The sequence below is a fragment of the Colias eurytheme genome, chromosome 15, assembly GCF_061535395.1.
Source record: "Colias eurytheme isolate Ceu_HAF_F1 chromosome 15, ilColEury1 Martin Lab GWU primary, whole genome shotgun sequence".
NCBI lineage: Eukaryota > Metazoa > Arthropoda > Insecta > Lepidoptera > Pieridae > Colias > Colias eurytheme.
In genome coordinates, this window is record NC_142994.1 from 7633590 (window position 1) to 7659413 (window position 25824).

The following is a 25824-nucleotide window of genomic DNA, read 5'->3' on the forward strand; positions in this document are numbered from 1 at the left end:
CAAATAGATGAATTCTTAAAACTCTATGTGTACACCCATAACAAGCGAGCCGCCCAATTTTGCCACCAGCACGTGAGCTATCGTTTAAGATTATGTTTTAATAGATAAAATGCTCATATTAGAGAAGCGGTATATGCCGGCTGCGCGAAGCTAGAGAAGAAAACATGGATTTTCAGAAAAAATTTAGCAAAAAATTTTGGACGTAATTTTTTTTTTAAGTATTTTTTACGTGATCAGTGTATGCAAAACTACAAGTTCCTTCGCGCTTAGTATACCAATAGCGGGACACCCTGTAGAATTGAGAATATTTCCGATACTTTTTTTAGGTAATTATTTTGTTAAAGTAACTGGTAACCCATCAGTACGAAATGATTTTTTAATCGAGTGGCTAAACAACGTTTCAAAGAAGTTTGCAGACATCATGAGTTAAAAGTGACGTGTCATGAGATGAGAACCATTCGTGACATTGAGCACAAACGTATACAAACCATGTTTACTCAAATGTAAAAGGAAAGGATCCTACGCCTTTCATTAACTCATAGAACCCGAGGCTAGAATTGTGACAAAAAATAAAAGAGTAAGAAAAAGGGTTTACCTATATTACATCGTGCGCATAAGTCTGTCTTACGATGATGCATAGGTACCTACTTGAGTTTGGTTAACCGCGTGCGTACTGTGGCACACACCAAGCAATAAAAAATCCCTTCCCGACATAAAACTTAACGCGTGCTCATCCGACACGCAACAATTGGACGCAACTACGGGGACAAATATTTTTTACAAAAAAGTGATTTTATTTTTAAAAAATACCTTTCCCCCGTTAAACAGTTTAAAAAAGCCATAATGCGTCCCCGAACGAGCGCGAGCCGGCTGAAGATTTGACGCGCTCGCGCATGTGTTTATAATCGTCCCCTCGGAATTTACAATTTTTTCAAAAAAAATTCAAGCAGTTCAGTACGCAATGGCGATCGATAATAATGCGATCAAAAAAAGAGCGAATTGTTACATGCACGGAGCGGACAGTGAAGGAATAAAAAAGATTTTGAGTAGACGGTTCCGCACTTTTTCAACGGCAGGGGTCGAACGGCTGGACGTTATGGGCTCAGTATGTATAAGTAAGCTTAACGGTTTTTGTCTGACCCCCAATTTACTACACAAGGGACACATCGTACCTTGACATCTTAGCGTGCGTGGAGTTTAATGTAAATGTGGTACAAAAATGAGAATTTAAATGTGTAGGTAGCCCTTACGGAAGGCCCTTTGTATAAAATAGCCGTTAATACCGGTTCTTGAATAATTCCCTAATCTTGGAAAAAATTGGCCAAACCTATTTTAAAATTTTGGCTGCTAACTGTTATATTATGTCGAATTTATTTATACATGAATATAAAATAATACATTATACGATAAGTTAATAAATTCTTCACCCATTAATAATTATAATTTACTTGCATTATACAATTACCTGCAAGTTAAACTGAAACAAATTTTGAAATTAAAACGAATTCGCAGTAGGTACATCTTATGATTAATTATTTTTCACAAAATAAAAAAGCAATTATCTACTCGAGTACCTACTTAACTTAAAAAACAAGGTACGAAAATTATATTGAAATAGTTTTCAATAAATTTGTAATTTACGTGACTATTAAATAAAATAGAAAACTTAATAAAATATTCTCAATCTACATTAGGAATAGGCAGGAGATAAAAAAAATTTGGTAATTCCTAGAATAAGCTTGATATATCTTATCGGTTTATCTGCAAAAAATGTTGCGTCGCACAGGAAATTAACATGATCCGAGTTTTCCTCTGGGTACAGGGCTGAGATATCGGCAATAAATAAAATTGCCAAAAAGCAGCGGCGGGCGACCAATGGGCGGAAACGGAGTAAAAAACCACCAAGAATAGTGACTATTGACCCCTCGCCAAATACTGCTGTGTTTTCCTTAGTATCGATAAATTATTATTCCATTAATGGCAAAGATATTGGTAGGTAGATGACTTGATATTTTATCTAAAAGTTACCTTGTTACATTTATAATACTTCCCAACATTAATTATCAATTTCACGATAGAAAACACTACCTATCTACGAATCGAGAACGTCGTTTATTAAATAATGTCGATAAAAAACAAGATAATCTTTCTAAACATTATTGTATTGTTAACATTTGCACAAGTGAAACTTAAATAAATATCTATAACCTACTACTACTAAGTTTGGATTTCCTTGAAACATTTTGTTATACTAAAACTACATGCAAAACAATATTATTCCAAAACAAAACACATTGTTGATCTACTGCAGTCCACGCAATGAAAGTCCAATCTTAACGAGATATGTTTAGTTTAGGGCGCGGGTTAGGGTCAGACGCGTGGTCGCCGGGAGATAGCAAGGGAGACGTGAGTTGCACGACTCTTCACATGAAACGCATTTACATCAAAGCCTCGTTACCCGCCTCCACCAGTCGCCGAGTCATCGACAATCCACAACTATCAAAAACCAATGTCAAAAGAAATGCCTTGTTACTATTTTTAAGAAAAGAAATCATAAGTTGTGCAAATACAAAGCTTTTATAAAAAAAAATCATTTATTGGAACGTTCAAAGCAACCTTCTCAGAACCATTATTTTATGAACCTTACAAAGTTTAAAATCTGCAACATCTGTTTAGATCGTAAAATAAGTACAGGTAGCTGATTATAATTAAAAAATACTCCAGTCTGTGCGTGGACCGTGGTACTTTCAGTAAAGATAATATTTCATTTATTATGAAGTAAGTATTCTATAAATAATATCTTTATGTGAACGGAAAGTTTTCTATGAATAGGGAGCTTATGAGTGTATATAGTTGAGGGTGAGGAGTGAGGCGAGTTATTCGACGTAACCCTTTAATGCGGCAGTGTGGGGCAGGGCGGGGCCGCGGAAGGGTTACCGCCCGGTCGGGGCGGCAACAACCCCGCGCCCGACGCACTTTTACGACGAGCTTTTTTATCGTGCGTGCTGTCGTTTTTCCTTTTCTATTTTTTATGTTTATTTCCCCGACATCATAAATTATGTTTGAAAGAAGGGAACTCTCGGACGTTCTCGGCGTCAGGAACCAGGGTGAGCACGAGTGAGTTTTCTGTTTTGTTTTTTATGGTCTCTCATGCGTTGTCGAAGGGCTGCAGCGTTGCCACGGCAACTGCATCGCATTAGGCGGAGGAGGGTCGCTTACCACTACCGTACGGTAACCTGATTGCCGATACAGTAAAAATAAACAAGAATATTTGTTGTTGTAACGCGATCTGCACTGGCAAACATGCTTGTCTATATTCATTCGAGCTTTGTTTGTAGACAAACTGGCAAGATGGACGCTCTATCGCACATGTTTGCTCACACTCACTGGACCGTGGAGCGTGTAATTTTATCTGACAATATTTCGCTTTCTTATTTTGTGTATAATTTTTGATATAACTACATACTTATTATTTATAAATTAAGTATTATTTTTTCTATCTCCCACTTTCTTTTTATAGCATACCTACATACTAAATACCTATACAGTATTAAGGTAGGTACTTAAGTCTATTTCACAATAAACAATTATTTTTGCCCATAAGTAGGAAATTAATAATTATCTTACGTAGGTGCATTGTACCTATACCTTACTTGTAAATGCTTAATCGTCATTGAGTTTTTCTTCTCCACAGTAATTTGAACCCACATTCGTAACGTCTTTGATTTTTTTTTACTCAGATGCAAGAGATCATATTATTGTTGGTTTCATTTTTGCTACCTAATAGTAACTATAACGACCGCAATATATCCCAACAAAAGTAATTTTGTAACCAGTTAATTGCTCACCCTTGCCCGCGACAAAAAAAGCACACCATATTGCGTCCAGCAGACTAACCACCCGCGAAAGAGAAATTTACGAATAAAGCCGGAATAGTTACACGCTGCATTTAAAATTAAAACCCTTTAGGGCGCCACGCCGACAGACAAAGGGCGAATGGCGAATTGTCGGCAGGTAGCGAATATGCCAGAGTGAGCCCAATAATTACTAAGGGCTTCAGTTTAATAAATGGCTCTTTTTCTAAATTATGAAGGGCCGATCGCGCCATACGGACGTACCTGCCGCAAACCCTTCGCTATTTAATGAGTTAAAACCATTATATCGACAATCGAAATGGAAAATGTGATTGATGTTGGGTATTGCAAGACTTTTTAGTTGCTCGGAAAAAATCTGACCATGATGTAAAACGGCTATGTTGAAGAGTGAAGACTACGACTAGCTAGCAAGCTTTAAATAATTATCATTTTATTGGTGGTATTCTATTAGTTGTAAGTAGTTATGCCAAATATATTTTATATGAAATACCTCCCTATAGAGCAAAAATTTATTTGTAAAATTTTACGCATAGATAGGTAGGTATATGACATAAAATTTTAGGTAGGTATCTACTATTAAATGTAGATTGCATTTTATTATAATATTATAGCCTCTAATAAACAAATTAAAATGTATTTGATTTTAGATTTATGAACTTAGAACTTAGAGATAAAAATTACATTTCCAGGTGGTTCGCTTTGCATAGCAAAGGCCAAAGTCCTAAACAAAAACGAATGCAATGCACCATTGATATAATATTATCTAAAGGTAGACCTACTATAAATAGGTATTTATAAATAAATAAAAATAAAATAAAATAAAATAAAATAAAATAAAATAAAAAGCCTTTATTGTTGATCTTAATTTAAATTACAAAAACTTTTCTAAGTATGCCTCAGAACTAATTACTACTAGTAGTAATTAGTAGTAAATAGGTATTTATAGGTATATAATTCACAAGTATTTTACGTTATTCAATCACTATATTATTATACGAGTATAAATAAAGTCCTGATATAGGTATCGACTAGCTTTAGTTGAATATCGAAACTTAGGTAGAGCAGCAAAAAATATTGTAAAGAAGCTTTGTTTGGAAATTTAGTACCTAAATAACAGTATCAATAAAATGAAAGGGTAAAAATGTGACAACAAACACCCTTTGCCCAGAGGCAATGATCTGAATCATAATGATTTGTAATTCCGTGTTTTCGCTGTTAAAATCGCATTTCCTGAAGGCAACATTTAGCAAAGTCATCGAGGCGCACACGAGGACCTACGCCTGATGCCATCACAAAGAATATCACAAACAATACTTTCCGACTATTTAAAACGAATCCCTTGACGACTCCTACACATCTAACAAAATGTGACATGGTCCAATTTATAAGCGGACAGATAGAACAGAAATGTATACCAAACACAAAAATGTATCCCGTTACGTCTTCTCTGTTTTAGACTTAATAGGTATTATTTTAGATTAGTAGGTAGGTATCTTCGTCAGTTATTTTAGTTCATTTAATAACCAGTTATTGGAAACTGCTTTCTCTTTATAAAACATGATTTTTGCTTACTAACGGGAAATGTTACTTACGTAGGTATCACTTATACAACAGACAAAAACAACAACCTCCACTAAATATAATCAAACAGTATTTAAATAGAGATTCTTATACCTAGCATAGGTTTCATGAAAACAAAGTACATATGCCTCTCTTCCCGCTTAAACTTCTCACTTGTACCACAACATGATAACAAACAGTAGTTTAACGAGTGTCTCTGATCTAAAGTAACACACTCAACCGTAAAAATACCGCCGCTAATCCTTTACCGAGACAAGCCTTTCACGAGCGATAGCCTAGAAATATTTGTTAAATATTTTGGCGGATGGCACATTGTATCCATTGTACGAATCCATTACAAGACCGGTAATCTTCGAGAGAGCAGGAAGAGTTTAAAAAATATAGAGATATTAAATTTTGCTTCATTGTTAGTTACCATACTAAACGATTTATAATAATAAAAATCAATTTAATATATAGACAGGTACAAGGATTTCGTTTGATTTAAATAAGTGTGATATAGTATGCAAATATAGGACACTAAAAAAGGATTTAGTGAAAGAAGTGAAAGAAGAAAATTATGTTTTGCCCTTTACCCGGGAAATTAAGAATTGCCTATGTCGCTCTGAATAGTTTAGATTTATATTAGGGATGTAACGATACCGATACCGATACCGATATATCGGCCGATATATCGGCAAGCCGATATATCGGTATCGCCGATAATAAATCAACCGATACCGATATTTTTTTATTAAATTCTTTCTTTTCTTTTATGTTTTTGCATTGTATTCATTCATATTGTTTTATTTCTGTTTCTGTAATAGTGTTAAGGAAGAGCGGAACCTCCTGACACAAGCATTTTATTTGCTTACTAGGAGTGTTCCAATCACAAATTTGTTTATGTAAACTGTAAAGGAAAGAAATAAATAATTTTGAATTTTTTTAATTTTTAACGTGATAACGTTTTTAAAATCGTTTTAGTCGGGTGACATGTTCATAAACTTGAATGTGTCACACCAAAACTTCACGAGCGCGATCGCAGGTATAACGAGAGAGAGACGGACCGATCTCCCGTTTCATCTCGAGCGCTGCCACTGCATTATGTTATCACGTAAACATCTCGATCGTAAACCTACTTTACAAACAACCAATTTTTTTGATATCAAATAATTCAAAAATCCGCGCCCAATGAACGATGCGGGAGGCCGCCCGCGCGTGCGCACTTTGTTTTCTGAAAAAACTCTACCAATACTGCCGTCTTTTAACTAAAAAGCCGTTAACCCTCAAATGGTCAATTTTCAGTTTTAAATGTAGGGTGATAGAGTTCAGAATTCTCTATCTTTCTGTCTAAGAATCATTTCTCTAGCATTAATAGTTCAGCGATTCCATAACTTGAAAGCGTCTAACCAACACTACTTCGCTAAATTTCCTTTAAAGTACCTTAACCGCCAGATTTAATAATTATTTTTTAGCTTTTTACTTGACTAAAAGTACGTTATCAGATTATACTTGACTATAGAGACGCAAAAGGACTATAACTGCTTTATGATATGCTTTCATATAACGATTCCAATGGAAATCCTTACCTTATTTGCAGTTACTCGCCCTTAACGCTTTAGTTAAGTAATTTTATTTAGGAAAAATTCTAATAACACTTTTTTGCTTAGCTACAAAGCAGCTAACCCTCATTTTTTAGCTAAAAGGCAGTTATCCGATTCTGGTGATGCATCAGTTTTGGGGATGAGAGTGATGATGAAATAATATCGCTCCCAAGCAGAGTACCGATTGTTTTTGATTTTCTTTTACAAGACGTATTGTTTCTGATCAGGTTTACTAAGTTTTAAACAATCTAGCAGCTAAATTACGGAAAATATAACAAGTCAAAGTTACGAAAATTTGGTAGGTAATGGTTACGACAGTGCGAACTTTCAATCGTACTTCTCTGTTTAGACTCTGATTTGTCTCTGTAACCGAGAAAGAGAAGAAAGACAGTCTGTACTATTTAATTTTTAAAACTATTTACTAATTATGTAATTTACCCCTTGGGTGGAATTAGTAATCGACTGTCAAGCAATGTACTAGAGATGGTGATACAAAAATTGTTAGGAGTACACTACCTTTGACCCGCTGACGGGGAGTCCATTTTGCAACTATTGCTATTTTTTCTTATCTTTATATGTATTAGATTATTAAGATTTGTATTTTTTACATTGTAGCAAATAAAAAGTTTTCTACCTTCTGCTATTTTCCACATATTCTGGTATATTATATTTTCTGAATGTGGATGAAAGAGTCTTCTAATCATTTGATAAGCGGTTCTACATTATTTATTAAGAGCATCCCACATGTAAGAGCTTGAAGCCCTATTGAAACCAGGGTGTATTTTTTCAAAAACCTTGTGCACAAGTCTTAATTTTTTTTCAGGAAACGATTTATGTTTACATTGTTTGTGGTTCTATATGTACTCACATATCCGTGACTCGTATGATGGCTTCGCAGAAGAATATTTATAAAATAACGTTAAAATTGCAATACTAAATGAATATACGGTTCCAAAACCTATATAAAAAATGTACTTGTCCAGAGAGCCTATTACAGTATTAAGGAATTTATGGACGATAAAAACCCATGGAGGGTTGTCGCGTAAAAACCACAGGACAGTTCTTTGGCATATTATGATAATATATTATGATATTACATATGTAATTTGTAAAATTGTAAATCTGACATGATTAAAAAGAGCAACTATGGAGTTTCTTGCCGATTCTTCTCCGTAGATACTGCTTTCCGAATCGGTGGTAAATGTTAAAAATATGTACTTAATGACGTTTCAAAAGTGCTTCTAGAAGAAGTCTAATTGAATAAATAAATGTTTGAGTTTGAGTTTGAGTTTGAAAAAAGAAAAGCGAGAAGATTTATCTCAATCTTAACCCCTTAATGAGCCACTGTAATGAAATAAACGTGAACATGACGAGAAATAAAGGTTAATTTTATCGAAAACTTAAAAGAGTCATTTAGTAAAAGAGTTTAAAATATTTGTTACTCACAATAAGACGCTAAAACCATTAATTTAGATAGTGTTTAAATCCTTAATACTTAAACCTAAAAGCTTTTGATCCTTTTCCTTTCCATTGGTTGACCTAGAGGATGTAATTCCCGAGAGCAAAGCCTCAGACAGCAGCAAATTTTTAACATTAGTAAGATTAAAATTTAGTACAACTATATAGAATCATAGTACAAAAGCATCCAAAAGCCCTTAAACGCTGATTATAAAGTTTTTGAAATTTAAATTAAAACGAAAGTCATAGCTTAAAAGTAGTTATAGTAGCTTAACGACGTTTTAGGTAAGCATTTTATTACTAAATAAAAAAAAATCACAAAATGAAAATAAAAATACTAAATTACTTAGCTAAAAAGTCGCTTTGGTATGTGAACGGCCGTCTTGTCCAGTAAATAGTTAAAATTTTCAGATTATATGCTGAACTAACCGAGAAAAAGTGAATTTAAAAATAAATTATAACAGTTTCTGGGTAAAAACTAATATTTATATATAATATAATTAAATGTCGATCGATGTATCTCACAATAATTATTGTAAGTGTCATAATTTTTAAGAAATAACGATTTCCGTGTTTTTTGCCATTTACTCGAAACTCACTTCGTGGGCTTAACGGCTTTCTAGTTAAAGGACGGCAGAATAGTAAACTTTTATTAGGTACTGATTGTATGAGTATTACTTAAAGTTTAACTGACTTCGTAAAATAATAATACTAAAATAAATGGTTTTGTTGTTTTTTGATTTGGCATTTTTATTTAAAAGAATACGATTAACAGTTGTCTCTGTTAAATGTTGGTAACTTTTTATGCATAATTCACTATTTATTTTTCTACCAAGCCATCGATATCGGTATCGGTATCGGTATCGCCGATACATTACTACAAATATCGGTATCGGTATCGTATCGGCAAAATCATGTATCGTTACATCCCTAATTTATATGTTAGAAAAATTTCCATGATCGGATCAGGATTATCTTCCTAAGTTAGAAGCTATTCCTTATTTTAAAATTAGTCATAGATGTAATGTATTAATTGTATTTTCACTTTGGGCAATATAGAATTCTACATCGGTCTGTGCATTATCGTTGAACCTACGGCTACCTACATAATTAAAATTAATTATATTGGTACTGCTGTTCTATAGTAAAAATCTCTTCTACACATATCGTGATCTAATAAAACTTTAGATATAGGTATCGTGCGATTTCTTAACAATCATTTTCGTTCAATGGCCTGGTTTAGTCAGTACTCTTGAATAAATTGGTGACCAACACAAGGGATCTGGACACAAATGCCGATCATTAATACACGTCACGTAGAGACTACTAGATACATTTGAACTAAGATCACATCATTAATATTGAGTAGTGCTTGTAGGCGGTACCGGCAGAAAAGGATAAATTTCATGCAGAGGTGCTTTCGCCTTTCACCCGTTACGAGCTCAACTGTTTGACGAAAATGTCGTCTCGTACGCGAAATAAAAGATTCTATTCTTCAGTAAGCAAATACAGTCGGAATCATTAATATAGGTACCTGTGACAGTAATGATATCGGTTTTGTTACATTTCTTTTACAGGAAAATTTTACGCTTGTCTGAACGTTTAACATATTTAGGCTATCTCCCCTGAAGACTTATTTAATTTGAGTAATATTATATCCCTACAAAAAATCATTATACCTATCCTATATTAATAATAATATCTACTTTTTACAATCTCTCATATTATATTAAAATCCTTAGATACTTAGGTCCGGTAGCTACAAATCGAAAAATGTAATTAGTTGTAGACATTTGGAATTCCACAGTTATAACTGTGGTTATAAATACCCGATAAGGTATTTCCACCGCAATAATTCTTTTGTTTGTTATGACATCCCTTTCCTATAAGCCAAAATCCTTACAAACCCTTTGCAAAACTAAACATACCTAGGTAGTTAACTACACATTAGACATTAGATAATATTTTGTGTCACATGCGGTGAAACATATAATATACAAATCAACAAAATTTGGTAATATTCTTTAATGCCTGGATATAATTTTTTGCTCGCTATATTATCCTTTCGCATGCATATCCACACAATGACGCAGTAGTCGGCCGGTCAACCCATTAGCTGGCACGGCTCTGCGGGAGCTCATGATCACTTTGCTCATGTTAATTTATGTGCTTTGTTGCTTTGTCCACTCGACAATGGACACATTTTATTACATTCGGCTGCCGGACACCCAGATTAAAATCGACGTTAGTTTTGCCTTTCTCTGGTTTTGTGCAAGGACACAATGATCTAACTCTTACACCTGGCATTAATGGATTTAAAGTTATGGGCCAGCGAAAAAATCACATAAATATTGCTTCTGTCAATCTATTGTACAAAATAAGCACAAAAGGGTTGATTTAATGGTGAAATTGTGCCTTTGGACGCTATGGGAAAAAATTATTGATAACTATTTTGTCGTATAATAAAACACGTAGAACTTACAATATTTTATTATTTATCAATACTAGGACCTATAAATTAAAATATTTATAAACATAACTTTAATAACTTTAATTAATAATATTTTCCTATACCTCATAGAATTGTTACTAATGTCCATTCTGTTTCCTGGCCAGTTCACCATGTACTCGCACGCGATACACGCAAGTATACACAGAGTGTCCCCAGTTAGAGAATATCCTCAAACGAACTAAATTATACGGCTTAGCAGAAGGAGCTTGTACTTCAAAAAACTGTATGGGTTTTCCTTCTTTGTCATATTCGAACGATCCAAAATCATGTGGATACGGATCATTACGGAACTCCAAGCCTTCAAGTTGAAATAAGCGAGGTGCTGAAGAAATCTCTCTAGAAATAATTCAAATTAAAAGTTTTAAACGCAAATGTACATAGTGTCTGTTTGTAAACAATAGTTTTTTATTGTTAAGTAGGTACATATAAGTAGATGTTTTGGAATTAGCTCGCTATTTGAAATAATGCATTTGCCTACTGCAGTTTAAATGCTCTATCTACCTTATTGTACAGTCACGAGCAATAATATATGCCTAGGGGGCGATGTGCAAAAATATCTGTCACTAGAACTAATTCAATAATATCTGTCTGCCCGTATACAGCAAAAATATCTGACATTAGTAGGCAGCATAATAAAGTGGCATCAAAATTATGTGACGAAAATGTTACAGCAAATAATTGTGACAACCTCTCACGGCATAAATATGTGACATCAACTGGGAAGCAATAATATCTGACACAATTTCATATTTCTGTATTTTGCATCGATTCCTCATACAAATCTATACTAATATTATAAAGAGGAAAGGTTTGTATGTATGTATGTATGGTTTTCACGCATAAACTACTGGACCGATTTTGATGAAATTTGGCACAGATAATCTTTAGACCCTGAGAAAGAACATAGGCTACCTTTTATTTCGAAATATGTACCACGGGCGAAGCCGGGGCGGACCGCTAGTCATAAATATGTGACATCAACTAGGTGGCAATAATATCTGACACAATTTCATATTTCTATATTTTGCATAGATTCCTCACAAAAAGCATAAATATGTGACATCAACTAGGAAGCAATAATATCTGACACAATTTCATATTTCTATATTTTCCATCGATTCCTCACAAAAAGCATAAATATGTGACATCAACTAGGAAGCAATAATATCTGACACAATTTCATATTTCTGTATTTTGCATCGATTCCTCACACAAAGCATAAATATGTGACACCGACTAGGTGGCAATAATATCTGACACAATTTTATATTTTTGTATTTTGCGTTGATTCCACACTAAAAGCATAAATATGTGACATCAACTAGGAAGCAATAATATCTGACACAATTTTATTTTTAATTTAATATTGAATTAATACAAAATAAATAAATTTTATTTTAACTACGTTGTTTTAAAACATTATTACCATATTAATTAATATGTGCCGTCGTTGTATACTACATATTGTATGTCTATATATTACATATATCCTACTAGTTTAACACCCGCGGCTTCGCCCGCGTTTTCAAAGAAAAACCCGCATAGTTTCCGTTCCTGTGGGATTTCCAGGATAAAAGCTCTCATAAGCGTTAATCCAAGTTACCTTCTATGTGTGTGCTAAATTCCATTTTCTCTTTTATTTGTGTGAAAGAGTAACAAACATCCTTACATGATACTCACGAACTTTCGCATTTATAATATTAGAAGGATAAGATATCATGACAAAATTAAAGTATTCATATACTTATATGAATGCCCACTTGGGTAGATCTATTTTATTTGAAGGTTCAGTGTAACCTTCATGTATTATTTAGAAATTGTTTTGTCACATGTTTTGTTATATTTGACGTTAGCAGCGTTTGACACGATTGCTCCGTTATTCATTTTCATTTACCTATAATAATAATTAGCCTATAATATTGCTATTATTTTATTGAGTATCGAAAATTATGGCAAGTTATCATATTATCGTAATTTTATTAAAAAAAAATATTTACAAAATATAATGTGTCTTTTGTTCATATTCTTACCCCAGCAAAATACATATAACACTAATTCAATAAATAACGTTTTGCCTTTTTAAAATCCTATCCTATCTTATCCTACTAGTCCTACTATAATCCTACTTCCTATCCTACTAATCTAGTATTATTAATGCGAAAGTTTGTGAGGATGTGTATGTGTGTGTCTGTGTTTGTTACTCTTTCACGCAAATACTACTGAACCGATTACAATAAAATTTAGCAGACAAATAAAGGGTAACTTGGGTTAACACTTAGGATAGGTATTATCCCAAAATTCCCACGGGATCGGGAACTATGCGGTATTTCTGTGAAAACGCAGGCGAAGCCGCGAGCGGAAAGCTAGTGTCACATATTTATGCTTTTTGTGAGGAATCAATTATATTTTACAATACAGAAATATAAAATTGTGTCAGATATTATTGCCTCCTAGGTGACGTCACATATTTATGCTTCGAGAGGTTGTCACAATTATTTGCTGTAACATTTTCGTCACATAATTTTGATGCCACTTTATTATGCTGCCTACTAATGTCAGATATTTTTGCTGTATACGGGCAGACAGATATTATTGAACCCGTTCTTATGACAGATATTATTGCTAATCTGCAAATGGTAATATATTTATGCTTCTGACTGTACCTATCTAGGTATATCTATAACGTACTTAGTTGGAGATATATGAGGCGGTATGTGCTCCAAGCTCACTCCAGTTACATGAACACTGTCGAGTAAACGTATTGTTACTTCTCCTTTAGATCCTCTAAAGGCCCAACATTCCCCGGGTAAAGTACCAGGTCGAATAATAGCAGTAGCGCCCAGACATTCGCGACAGAACATGGCGGAAAGGACATGTAAAGCCCAGCTCACTGGTGACTCGTATATTAAATGCTCTACAGTGTTGCCTGTATCCACAATCTTAGCACCCGCAGATTCTAATGCAAAGTCTGCGATCTAAAATAAATTTGATTATTTTACCTTCATCTGTATGTGACTTCATAATTAGATTCGATTTCAACCCACTTAGACAGATTTAATTCAAACTTTGCTTTTTATCAAGGATCGGTGACAAGACCATAAATTTTTGGGGATCTGATTCACGGTTTTATTTTCTAATGATGATTATTACCTAGCTAATAAATGTTTTTACGTTCACGTTACCACGTAGATTAAAATAATAAAAGATTCTACATATTTGTTATTTTTTTATAATTGGTCCCACAATTACCTGTCTATCATAATCATGTACATCTACAGCATGTCTCTGATACCGAGAAGGTTCGAGCGCTTCCTTAGCACGACCCGCTGCAGCGGCAACCGCGGGAAGCGCTGTAGATATGCGTTCCATTTCTGTTTGCAATCGCTCATGCTTACGATTTATCTGTTTAGTGGTTGGTTAAACATTTTAAATGGTAATGGTAAAATGACATTGTTTAAAAAATAAAGAATAGATAATCTAATCTGCACTAGATGGATAGAATCCTGCGTCTTTCGTTTAATGGTGGGGTTGTGGGTTGAATTATTGAATACCCGCGTTGTGCTTTTTTATCGTGTAAATTTTTGTAAGCCGTGCTAAAACCACTCAAATTGTATGGCTGCGGATACATACCTCTGTAAGTCCGTGTGATAACTGTGTTATAACATATTTTATATCTGAAAAGTCACCCTCAATATTTTCTGTAGCTCCCCACAAATATGAGTAAACTTGCAAGCCAAGCAGCAAGGACAAAACTACGCAGACGAACGATTTAAATACATTCCGAAAACAACCTTCCTGTTCGTACTCGTAATCCATTTTAACAGAAAATACGTTATTTTAATATTGCTTTCCTATAAGTGCTGTTGTATTTTAAAGTTTCCTTTACTAATGTTCCCGTTCCGTTCCCGTAACGTTCCGTTCGTATTATCGGCCAAATATCGGCTTACAGTTTGAAGATGCATAATATTTATCGATATGACAGAAGTCAATATTCCTCTAAAACTGCCATGACAATATGACCGTCACTCAGAGAAATTGAGTAGAATAAACTTTTTAAGGAGTTTGTATTATGTATTATATAAATTCAACTGCAACTTCACTTGCAACTGTTATAAGTTGGTTACAAGAGTACAGTACTCCAAAATTAATAATGCGCATGCAGATCTTCGCCAATTATCTTATTTCCAGAAACACTCGAAGCACCCCGAATCATTGAATCGTAAGTGCCCTAAACAATGCACTTGCATCTTGCACCTTGTTCGAAAGAAATAGGAGTCAATTCAGAGTCATACACAATAGAAAACAATTCGGGCGATAGGTGACGGTAGCCTGTCAGGCAAAAAATTCAAAAATCCGTCAGTCGTCTTTATATATTGGTGGTGACCGCACGTATTATCTCTGTATGGAATTATATAGAGCTGCTGTTACATACCCTTCTTAGCTTTGTTTCAAAGTTGAATTTTCCGATAGAATGATTATTTGCACAGGTAGCAGATAGCAGTGGGGAAAGTGAAAGTTAATAAGAGCATAATGAAAGTTCTGATCATTCTACGATATCAGATAAATAGATAGATTTTTACAATCGAGTGTTTTAAAATATTTTTTTAAATATAAACTTTGTCTTATTTTAACCTTCCATACATCGATCATCACGCCAGCTTCAGTAAGACACTTTAATAGTTCTAAGTATAGAATTTTCCAAGTAAATCAATACAACAAATATATATTCGCAATCGTGTGGCTTATCCTCGCTATTAATTTACACATTGAATTATCGAAACAAATTTCGTTACTTATCTCTTTTACCATAAAACCACAATAAAACTCATAATTCTAATAAACTATGCATGAAAAAAATACATTTAACCACTCTATATACATATCGTCTTCGGAGGCTCGGGGAATATGACAGTTGCCGAACAGTGACGAATTTTTCTATGCGCATTATCAGTTTGGGAATACTGTATAATGTTATGTTCCTCCCTTGGTTCCTCCACACGCGACTTATTTTCTTTTGCTAAACCTTCAGATCATTTATTTAGTAAAATATAAACTTACGATAAGATTTCCCTTCAAATTGATTATCATGAAAAAATTATCTTACTTAGAAATTAGAATGTGTTAAACTATACTAAGACACAGAAAGACACAGAACTATATAGAAGTATTAAACTCATTAGAATATGTTCATATGAACTGCCACATAATAGAAAATTTAAGTATTATTAATTAGAATTAAATGACGATATACGAATAAAATGGAAGGTAGTAGGATTGGTAGTCGGTATCATAAATATACAATATATATATTAACTTCCAATACTTTATTTTCAGTTGTAAAGAAAGATTATCATACAAAATTGTGACAATATTACTTTTTACAAGATTTTTTAAACTTTACTAGAAAATGAATATAATTGCATACTGTGTTGTTTCTAAACCAATGTTCAGATTATTTTTTTCTATGGATGCGACACACTTCTTACTTAAAAAATGCTTTCATTAACTGTGTTTCATAACAATAGAATAAATACTATTTCAAATTTCTTTTTATGATTGATACATAAAATTTCATGACGGTTATTGAGTTTTCTCACTCATTTTTTTACCATTAATTCAGTATGTCGCAAGTTTCAATATTATTTTTCTATTATTGTGTAATATTCCCATCGCATTTATTTGCTAAACATAGGTGTTATCTGTCATAGTAGCCAGCTAATCATAGAATCAACGTTGGAAAGATCTTTATATGGTAGACAGGGTACATTTTTTTATAAATACAAAATCCATTTATGTGAATTTGCGTATTATCAATAATACGCATCTTAATTATATAAAGTATGTTTCATAGTTTTCAAAGCTTCATAAATTAAAAAATAAAAACCAATCTGACATTACTATATCAAAACATTTTGACACTGACAGCTGTCAATCTACAACAGATAACAAAAATTTCAAACTAATCAACGTTCCAAAACCGCAACACTAATTCGAAATTCAAACACTATGTTTAGCTACGGCGTGCGCTCAGGGTTTGGGCAGCTGCTGCGCGGCGTACTCGATCTGCGCGGTGGCGACGGACTTCATGGCCTCGTGCGCCTGGTGCACGTTCGCGCGCCACGCGAGCAGCACGTCGCGCAGTTGGCACCACTGCGCGCGCCCGAACGTGCGGTGCATCGTGCTCGATACGCGCACTAAACGCTGCGCTTGGTTCACGCGCGCGCGGACTAGACGCGTTTTTAGTACTGTAATTTTAGAAAACACATTTTCAATTTCTCTAAATATTATTCAAGATAATATAAATACGTTTATATAAACACATGTTGGTTGCATTTGTATACAAACATTCAGATTAAGCTTATTAAAGTATTTTTGAAAAATTCTAACAATTAACATAATTCCAAACAGTTAGAATTCTTAAATTGAAAATTATGTTTATGGTCTCAATATCGTCATAAGTATAGAACATTATCATTATTATTCAAGAATTTACCTTCAATAATAAAAGCTTCAACATCTTTCTCTTCAATCTGAAGTTCGGATGTAATCTCATCAAATGACAGTTCGGGATTTGATTCAGCCATTTGCATGAAAGTTAATATCCTCATTTTCTTAATATTCTGTTCATGGTTTAGACCTGAAAAAAAAATAAAAATTTGTAATAGACAGGACAGACAGGACAGATAGGAGGGTATCTGAAGAATAAATTACTCAAGTAATTTATAAATGTTGTAAGTAATTTTTTTTTTTTTATGAAAACTTCAGGGACGTGAGTGATTTCTACTTCCTAAAAAAATCCTATTTACTAACTGAATAAATAAAACAATTTATATCTTACCTTGGGAATGAACAAACTCTTTATGGTTTTCATAGAACTTTTGATAGCTGGATAGTTTTTCCGATACAAATATTGTTAATAAATCGTGAATAACCTCCCCTTCAAGGAAACGCACTGGTTTCAATTCCAGAAGGGGGTCCAAGAGGAATGATGTGGGGTCGGCTAATGCTGTGACAATACATTTAATGGCATCTTCTCTAGCGTATGAGGCATTCTCATCTGTATATGTACCTAGTAATTCAATCATCACTTTTGACGCGAGTTCACTGAAAATAATATGAAAATTAAACTTTAAAACATTTTTATTTATGTAAACTTTTATGAGCATTTATGAATATTCAACTACCACCAATTTGGATCATCAAAATGTATCAGTATAATTAATAAAAGTCATCTAATCAAACTCATACTGAAATGTATCTAATCTTTATGCAATAAATCAATAGAAATATTAACATTTTTACTAAAAGATACAAATGCAATTACCACTTGCAGATAATAAGAAATAATAGCAAAAATCAAAATAAATACCTAGAAGCAAATAGGTCATAGGGCCTAGGCAAAATCAGGAGGTACCGAACTATGAACATTATAATGATAAAGATATTAAAAAAAATATTCATATAAATACCTGTTTTGGTCCTTCAAAACTTGATGTAGCAGCCTATATAACTTCTGCATCTGTTCATTAGATGGAGGGCAGCTCGCAAACTCTTTCTTCAATTGTTCCACACTCTTGAACACATCGCCGACTGCACCAACTCTTGCCGCCAGTTCAATCACATGGTAGTACACATGGTACCTTAGGGGAGAGTTGGCCTCCAGATTGTTATATAGACGCCATAAACTGAAATAATACATTTTTCTTTCCTATATAACTCGCTAAATATCAATTAACTAGCTAAAAATATTAAAACTTATTTTCTGAAAGATTATGATAATTACATATTTCTTAGTAGATAAATAATGTATGACTATAAACTTACGATTGTAATGCCACCAAGCCAAGTTTGGGTCCTGGAGCTTTACCCAATCGTTGACTAAATGCTACAATCAAGTTCTCTCCACGCTCCAATGGAATCTGAAAAATGAATGGTTTGAATTCAAACTTATTTACTCCTCATTAGTTCAATAAATAGAGGAAATGGAGGCTGAGAAATTAATATAATTTATTTGTTGTTTGATGCAGGTTTTGCTTTCTAAATAAAATTTCATATTTTATATTTGATACATAATAATAATACTTACAGAAACCATGATGGAGACAATACTGTTTAAAATTGCTTCAATATCGGCCTCATTATTCTCTTTAAAGCACACATCACAGACACCAATAATTTTGTGCAAATCATCTTCAATACCTTTAGGTGACTTCTCCTCAGATATTTCAGCACCTAGACTCTTGAAGTATTTTCTTAATTCCTGAGCCTATCAAACATTAGCGTAATAAATATCAATAAAAACACAATTTTAACAATAATTTATGATTTACTATCTACAAAAACGTTTTGATAACTTAAAATATCTAAATTAAAGCGGTTTAGATCGATACATTTCATTTTAACTACCAATATAAATTCACAGAGTACAAGAATCGAATTTTCAACATATTTACAAGACGACAGCGAGGTTATGTGACTTCATGTGAACTTACTTGATCCTCAAGGGATATATCCATAAACACTGCCGGACCTTGCATCTTGTTCAGTTTATTTACTTCTGTAATGAATTCACTTCAATTCTTCTTCTAAATAAAGTTTAATCAAGTAAATACATGAGTACGTGGGATGCACGACCACAAAAAGAAGCCAATCGCAATCGGTGACAACAATTGACAAATGCTGTCATTTAAATAGTGATGCCCATGTCTCGCCGTCATACAAAAACCTAAGAAGCTGTTCACACTTCACGCAATATTTCATGATCTAAGAAACTTTCTGAGAATGTTGGCGAATACAATATTATTTAGTATCAATTTTAATATTAATGTTGAACACAAATTCATAACGCATTCAGGATTAGCTCCGATTATAAGGAAAATTACATAAATTATTAGTGTCCACTGAAGCAGAATTTCCGTAACGCCATGTTTCCTTATTTGTTTATTTAGTTCATTATAAAATAATTGGATAATATGAATTGGTAGCATTCGCCGTTTATTGTGTTAACTACACAAATTCTATTTTGATTCTATTATTTGCTCCCGGGTACAATATCTATAGTGACGATTCAAATAACATAGTCACGTGCACATCCCTGTATGTCAATTCAATTGTCAATGTCAATGCGCGAGTTCAAGATTTTGTTTACGAATGTGATAAATGTTCAGAAATGTCTGGATTTCATAAAATTGCAGATTCTCATTTGACGATTAATGGAACTAAAGTAAAAAATAATTTACCACTAGTTTCCTCAGGCATCCCATCCTTAGACTACGTAGTAGGTGTGTTCTGGAACTTGCATGAACTAACCTTTGTGGTAAAGACATGTTTTTCAATTAAAATTTTCATTTCCAGGCGGAGGTATACCTGCTGGTGGAATATTTGCAGTAGGTATGTATTGTAGAGGCATTTTCTTATTGGGCATATAAATCTCTTAAAATATTCTTACATTCTTTGACTAATAAGAATCTTTATATAAATCTTTCAGAGGAAGATGTTTTGGGAAGTTACAGCCGAGTACTGACAAAGTATTTCCTCGCTGAAGGAGTTGTGTGCAAACATGATTTGTTGGTAGTGTCAGCTGATGAGAATCCAAAGGGAATTGTAAGTTAACACACAACACAAATCCAATAAGAATACAAATATTTAATACTAAGAACAAATGCATATATGTAATAATAATCCAATCCAATTAGATAAATTCATCTAGCATTTATAATCCTTAATATTTATACCATAGCATTAAACTGTATATTTGTTTTTACTTTAATTTTAATCTCAAATCCCAAATTACATGTGAATTACTATAAATATATGTGCATAAGTATATGTCGGCGCAACGACGATAAACGACTACTCTCAAACTACTAAATAATTATAACTAGCTAAAGTTTACTTTGATCTTTTTAAATAAGTGGTTGATTCATTAATCAACCACTAATGAAATAATTAAATTAACGAAATAATTAATCTTTGTTAAAAATGATAAAAATTCATTGTAAAAATTCGAGTGGCAACACTCAAACTAATTCTTGTGAGTCATGGTTTGCTTTAAATGCGATCGCCCGACAGCACAGAGCACATTCACACGCCGGCCGTCGGAGCGTTCGGAGCTCTCTCTATAATTTCCACGTAGATTAAAAAGGCAGTAAAATACCTACGGACGTTCTACTTCGATTATGAACGTCCGCTCTGATGATGTTGACGTCAGAATTGCTGACGTCACTCTTTTTAAAAATAGCCTGCGGGCCCTTCTCCCGTCATATATATTCCTATACATCTATTATTATATTGTACAGGTTAAGGAGTTGCCTCAGCCATGTGTGGTTCAAAAAGAAGACAGTATCCCCATCGCTCCAAAAGATGAAATGAAAATTGCATGGAGATATGAAAGTTTAGCAAAGGTGGAGTCCTCGTTTGACAATGAAATAAATTTTGGACATCATTTTGATTTGAGCAGATACATTGATTCTGATACTATTAAGAACAGCAACATTACATATTGTTATTTAAAACCAGATAAAAATTATCAGGACCATGGTAATTATTGCTTAATTATTTACTTGTAAAGATTAAGTTTTATGATTTAGTTGCAAGTGCATTCCCTTAAAAAGTTTGCTAGTCTATATTTAAGATTATTTATTGAATTAACATTTAAATTCCAACAGCAAAGGATAACTTTTAGGATTATATTTTCCGAATTGCTTATTATCACAAGTAATCATGATATTTTTATGTATAACATAATTATAACTCCACAGGTTTTAAGAATGACCTATATATGCAGCTCCTTGCTAAAATTAAAACAGCATTAAGTAAAGAACAGTACAAACGAAGCAGTAAGGAAAAAAATATTTTGAGAATCTCCATACAATCTCTGGGTTCACCAAACTGGATGGCAATGGATTGTAATGAAGAGCCTTTAGATAATAGTTACGGCCAAGACTTAATTAAATTTATGTACTGTTTGAGACTGCTACTGCAAGACACTAATGCTGTAGTGTTTGTAACAATTCCCGCACATTTATTTGATGTAAGTAGAATACAATTTGATAGAAAAAAAATAGATAAAATTATGAATTACTTATTTATAGTTATATCTCACTCAAAAAGCTCTTGTTTCCATGTACATACTTACCAAAAAAACAATTTAGCAGATAAAAAATGTTAGAAGCAAATCTTTAAAACAACTTTTTATTTCACTCATTTCCAATACAGCACAATTATTATTAACCTAGCAATTTTTTTTTTCATTTTTTTCTTGTATTGTATTTCAGGATGATCACATAATGAATAGGCTGCTATATTCAATAGACAATGCAGTCAGGATAGAGTCATTTGCTGGCTCTGACAAAGAGGCTAACCCAGTTTACAATGAATACCATGGCCTATTCCATCTGACAAAACTATCAGCTCTGTATTCACTTGTGCCTTTCGTACCTTCGAGCTTAGACCTGGCCTTTAAACTTAAGAGAAAGAAGTTTGTTATTGAAAAGTTGCATTTGCCACCAGGTTAGTACAAACTACAAAGCATTCAGATTTTTTTAAAGGACAAATTATGGTTTTTTTAATCTAAAAATACATGAATATTAATTTAACTAGGCAATATAAATATTCAAGGGATATAATATGGCCCCTTTTTTATTAATGCTTATATACATTAATATTTTAACTTTACGCGTTTATCATATTTTGAATATTTGTTTTAAATTATAGTGTATTTTTTTCTTATTTTTTAGAACTGCAAGAGTCCAGTGAACGTGAACAAGACGACATTACAGCTACCCCACGCACTTGCGGTGGATTTAAAAAGAAAGATATAGATTTTTAAGCTAATAAAACAGCATAATCCAAGATGTAAATAAATGGTCTACACTGTTCAAATGTGTTTAATTTATTCTTCGAATACATTTATTACCACCATAAAGCACAGAGTTGTGTAATTGAGTATGTAAGCATATAAAAAAGTAACTCATGCATTAATTTTAAACGAAAATTCCTTAATTATTAGTCACCCCACCTGACTACCAGAGCGTATCTCCCTTAAACCGGCGCATCTATTCATCGCATATTTGGTCAAAACTCGAAACGGCACATACGTTTATATTTTACTCTAGGTCTAGTGTTTCATATAAATGAAAACAATAGATTTGAATCAAAATGAAAATAAAACAAGTTGCAAGTGCTAATTTGCTTTTTGGGTGTTTCAATAGTGTATTTTTTGTGAGTATAAAAACGGCGATACCTAATTTTTACCCGACTACGGCAAAGCAAAAGGAGGGTTATGATTTTGACAGGCTATGTATGTATGTATGTATGTATATATGTATATATGTATGTATGTATGTATGTTCATCTGTTCCCTCGTAACTTCTAAACTAGTTATCAGAATTCGACAAATGACATATCATTAGAAGCGTCTTAATTGTCCGCTGGTTATAGGCTATATGGGGTTTCACAAAATCTAATGTGGCGCCCTCTAGCGGACAAAACATACAGAGTAAAAAAATAAAGTTAAGATAAATATGCCGTGTTTGGTATCATTTGAAAGCTTTTTACTTGCACATTTTGAATATATATATATTACTAGCATTTGCTTGTGATTGTGTTTACCTGTATTCATGGGCTGATTGCATATAATTCACATCTTTTCGTTCATAGCTTCTTTATTAGTTCATCAATTTAACTTTTGTTTTATACTTTTTCAGCGTCGTTTTTTGTCGTAGTTGGGTTTTAGTTGTTTTACTTTTTATCTTGTTTAAATACTGATGGACTGTACAAATAATCTAGGAAATAATATTTTCTAGGTTTGTGGTTTCGTTCAAGTTGTGGGTGGTTTTTATCTCCTTTGCGATACACGGAGGATTCTTTTGTCGCGTTTGTTGGCGACGCCTGAAGAGGGGCTAGAGGAGCCACCGTTTTATTATGTTGCTCTTGCGTTGCTTGTATCCGGTTTGGCGATTTGCGCTCTTGCGTCTCTTGGTGTGTGGGCGACTTGTATGCCGGGATATATCGTATTAACATTGGTAAGTATCATAATCACTATCCATACGAATATACTAATATATACTTACTAATAATATTATAAATGCGAAAGTAACTCTGTCTGTCTGTCTGTTACTCAATCACGCCTTAACTACTGAACCAATTTGCATGAAATTTGGTATAGAGATATTTTGATACCCGAGAAAGGACATAGGCTACTTTTTACCCCGGGACATAGGATAGGTTTTATCCCGGAATTCCCACGGGAACGGAAATAACAATTCGATGCAATATTTTTATCATCATGTTGAAATAAAATTGTTACATTTAAAAGTATATCCTTTATCATTTCCAGTACTTCCTCGTAGTATTAGCGCTACTTCTATGCGAATGTGCCGCGGGTGTGATAGCAGCTATATGGCCCAGGTGCTTCGGCATACAGAACACACGCGGTGGTGCGGTTGGAGCGTTACAAGGATACTATGGAGTTCCTGACTATGAAGATTTTACTTCTGCTGTGGATCTTGCTCAGACTCAGGTAAAATGGAGTCGGTATTGTAAATAACTTGCATACAAAAAGCCGGATTAAATGCTATAAAACATTAATTCTGCGTATAATATTGTGTTAAGTAAAGCAGTTTTGGACAATATTTCAGTTAAAATGTTGCGGAATGACGAGTGCCCGTAACTACGACATGTCGGTGTGGCAGCTCCAACGTTTGGGCCCGCGCGGAATGGCCGTTCCACTTAGCTGCTGCGTCCAAAATGATCTAGAAATTTCTTACCTCAACCCAGCTCCTTTTAACCAGTCACGTTGCCAGGAAGTCAAGCCTAATGCGCAATTTCGTCATGTACCGGTGAGCCATTTAAATATTTTTACAAAACAACCGTGATTTAATGCTAAATTATATTTCTCATAGAGACGCTATTGCATAGCTTCTATCGCGGGCCTTGAGCGTGGGGACCGAATCGAGAAATTCCGTAACGAAAATACCTCACGCTCCCCACTCCGACGGACACGGAGGTGTGGCTTGAAGGCATGCTATGCGAGTGCCACACGTCTTTTTTAGTCAGTCTTTTTTTACATACTTACATATTTTTAGTCAATCATCAATCTATAGATATATTATAGTCCTATACAGTCAATTCTTAGCAATTCGCTTGGGATCTAATATTATTTTCGCTCGCAGTAAAAATATAATAAGATAATTTATTATTTACAGGGATGTTTAATGAAATTGGAGGATTGGTACCAACAGCAGTATTTCGTGTTCATGCTGGCCTTATTCATCATCGCCGTATTCAAGTTGGGCATACTTCTCACTACAGTTTTCTCTTGTATAAGACTGAGGAAACGGCGCCAAGAAATTCACATGTACATAAACAGCGGTAAAAGGAATGAGAATATTTACGAACGTAATATGGGTGAAAAAGACGAACCGATCACCACGAAATACGTTCATCCAAACAACTTCTACAGTCCTCGCGTGTGCAACCCCAGGCTTTTCCACACAAAACCGAATGAGATGGTATGAGAATTAGCCACGGAGATAAATTCTTTAGAGAAAAAACTTGATAAATTCTCCGATTTTCTGTACAAGCACCAAGCGGACTCGCTGATGTGGTAATAAATTCAGAAATTGGAATATTCACATACATAATTCAACTTTAGTGCCATAATATTCGTGTTCATATCAAACTCATTCTCATTTTTAATCTTGCTCTCTAAAGGATTTAGCTCCATTGTTCATAATTGTTTTTCGAAAAAAAAAATTGTTATGATTTATATTAGGATAGAAAATAAAATGCGTATTTTTTTCAATATGTAATA

At 33.6% G+C, this 25824-nt stretch overlaps 4 protein-coding genes across 4 annotated transcripts; 2 read left to right on the forward strand and 2 right to left on the reverse strand.

The window, feature by feature from the left end:
• Positions 1-11086: 11086 nt before the first annotated feature.
• Positions 11087-16111, reverse strand: LOC149902435 (SUN domain-containing protein 3-like). The gene is made up of 4 exons (XM_090110239.1): positions 14640-16111; positions 14259-14411; positions 13698-13984; positions 11087-11345 (listed from the first exon to the last, which is right to left on the reverse strand). The coding sequence occupies exons 1-4, from the start codon at positions 14823-14825 to the stop codon at positions 11087-11089; spliced, it is 885 nt and encodes a 294-aa protein (XP_089966365.1). The 5' UTR covers positions 14826-16111.
• A 207-nt stretch (positions 16112-16318) lies between these two features.
• On the reverse strand, positions 16319-19673 carry eIF3m (eukaryotic translation initiation factor 3 subunit m). Its single transcript, XM_090110172.1, has 7 exons — positions 19502-19673; positions 19096-19275; positions 18834-18928; positions 18479-18694; positions 17848-18113; positions 17503-17646; positions 16319-17254 (listed from the first exon to the last, which is right to left on the reverse strand). Exons 1-7 carry the CDS (start codon positions 19544-19546, stop codon positions 17037-17039), a joined length of 1164 nt encoding a protein of 387 aa, XP_089966298.1. The 5' UTR covers positions 19547-19673; the 3' UTR covers positions 16319-17036.
• A 459-nt stretch (positions 19674-20132) lies between these two features.
• Elp4 (Elongator complex protein 4) lies at positions 20133-22886 on the forward strand. The gene is made up of 7 exons (XM_090110116.1): positions 20133-20290; positions 20364-20399; positions 20497-20612; positions 21308-21548; positions 21770-22041; positions 22286-22520; positions 22748-22886. The coding sequence occupies exons 1-7, from the start codon at positions 20179-20181 to the stop codon at positions 22837-22839; spliced, it is 1104 nt and encodes a 367-aa protein (XP_089966242.1). The 5' UTR covers positions 20133-20178; the 3' UTR covers positions 22840-22886.
• A 210-nt stretch (positions 22887-23096) lies between these two features.
• Positions 23097-25807, forward strand: Tsp68C (Tetraspanin 68C). Its single transcript, XM_090109831.1, has 5 exons — positions 23097-23231; positions 23816-24034; positions 24349-24531; positions 24650-24850; positions 25217-25807. The coding sequence occupies exons 1-5, from the start codon at positions 23169-23171 to the stop codon at positions 25526-25528; spliced, it is 978 nt and encodes a 325-aa protein (XP_089965957.1). The 5' UTR covers positions 23097-23168; the 3' UTR covers positions 25529-25807.
• The last annotated feature ends 17 nt before the right edge of the window (positions 25808-25824 follow it).

Excerpts from the sequence above, each read along its gene's own strand:
- eIF3m (XM_090110172.1), bottom strand. The coding sequence starts at position 19,546 with ATGCAAGGTCCGGCAGTGTTTATGGATATATCCCTTGAGGATCAA. Across the intron at positions 17,647-17,847 it reads AGAGTTTGTTCATTCCCAAG|GTCTAAACCATGAACAGAAT; the intron begins GTAAGATATAAA and ends TTTTTTTTTCAG. Across the intron at positions 17,255-17,502 it reads TGAAGCTTTTATTATTGAAG|TACTAAAAACGCGTCTAGTC; the intron begins GTAAATTCTTGA and ends CTAAAATTACAG.
- Tsp68C (XM_090109831.1), top strand. The coding sequence starts at position 23,169 with ATGAAAATAAAACAAGTTGCAAGTGCTAATTTGCTTTTTGGGTGTTTC. Across the intron at positions 24,532-24,649 it reads TGGATCTTGCTCAGACTCAG|TTAAAATGTTGCGGAATGAC; the intron begins GTAAAATGGAGT and ends ACAATATTTCAG. Across the intron at positions 24,851-25,216 it reads CGCAATTTCGTCATGTACCG|GGATGTTTAATGAAATTGGA; the intron begins GTGAGCCATTTA and ends TATTATTTACAG.
- Elp4 (XM_090110116.1), top strand. The coding sequence starts at position 20,179 with ATGTCTGGATTTCATAAAATTGCAGATTCTCATTTGACGATTAATGGA. Across the intron at positions 22,042-22,285 it reads TTCCCGCACATTTATTTGAT|GATGATCACATAATGAATAG; the intron begins GTAAGTAGAATA and ends ATTGTATTTCAG. Across the intron at positions 22,521-22,747 it reads AAAGTTGCATTTGCCACCAG|AACTGCAAGAGTCCAGTGAA; the intron begins GTTAGTACAAAC and ends CTTATTTTTTAG.
- LOC149902435 (XM_090110239.1), bottom strand. The coding sequence starts at position 14,825 with ATGGATTACGAGTACGAACAGGAAGGTTGTTTTCGGAATGTATTTAAA. Across the intron at positions 14,412-14,639 it reads TATCACACGGACTTACAGAG|ATAAATCGTAAGCATGAGCG; the intron begins GTATGTATCCGC and ends ACCACTAAACAG. Across the intron at positions 11,346-13,697 it reads CCTCATATATCTCCAACTAA|AGAGATTTCTTCAGCACCTC; the intron begins GTACGTTATAGA and ends AATTATTTCTAG.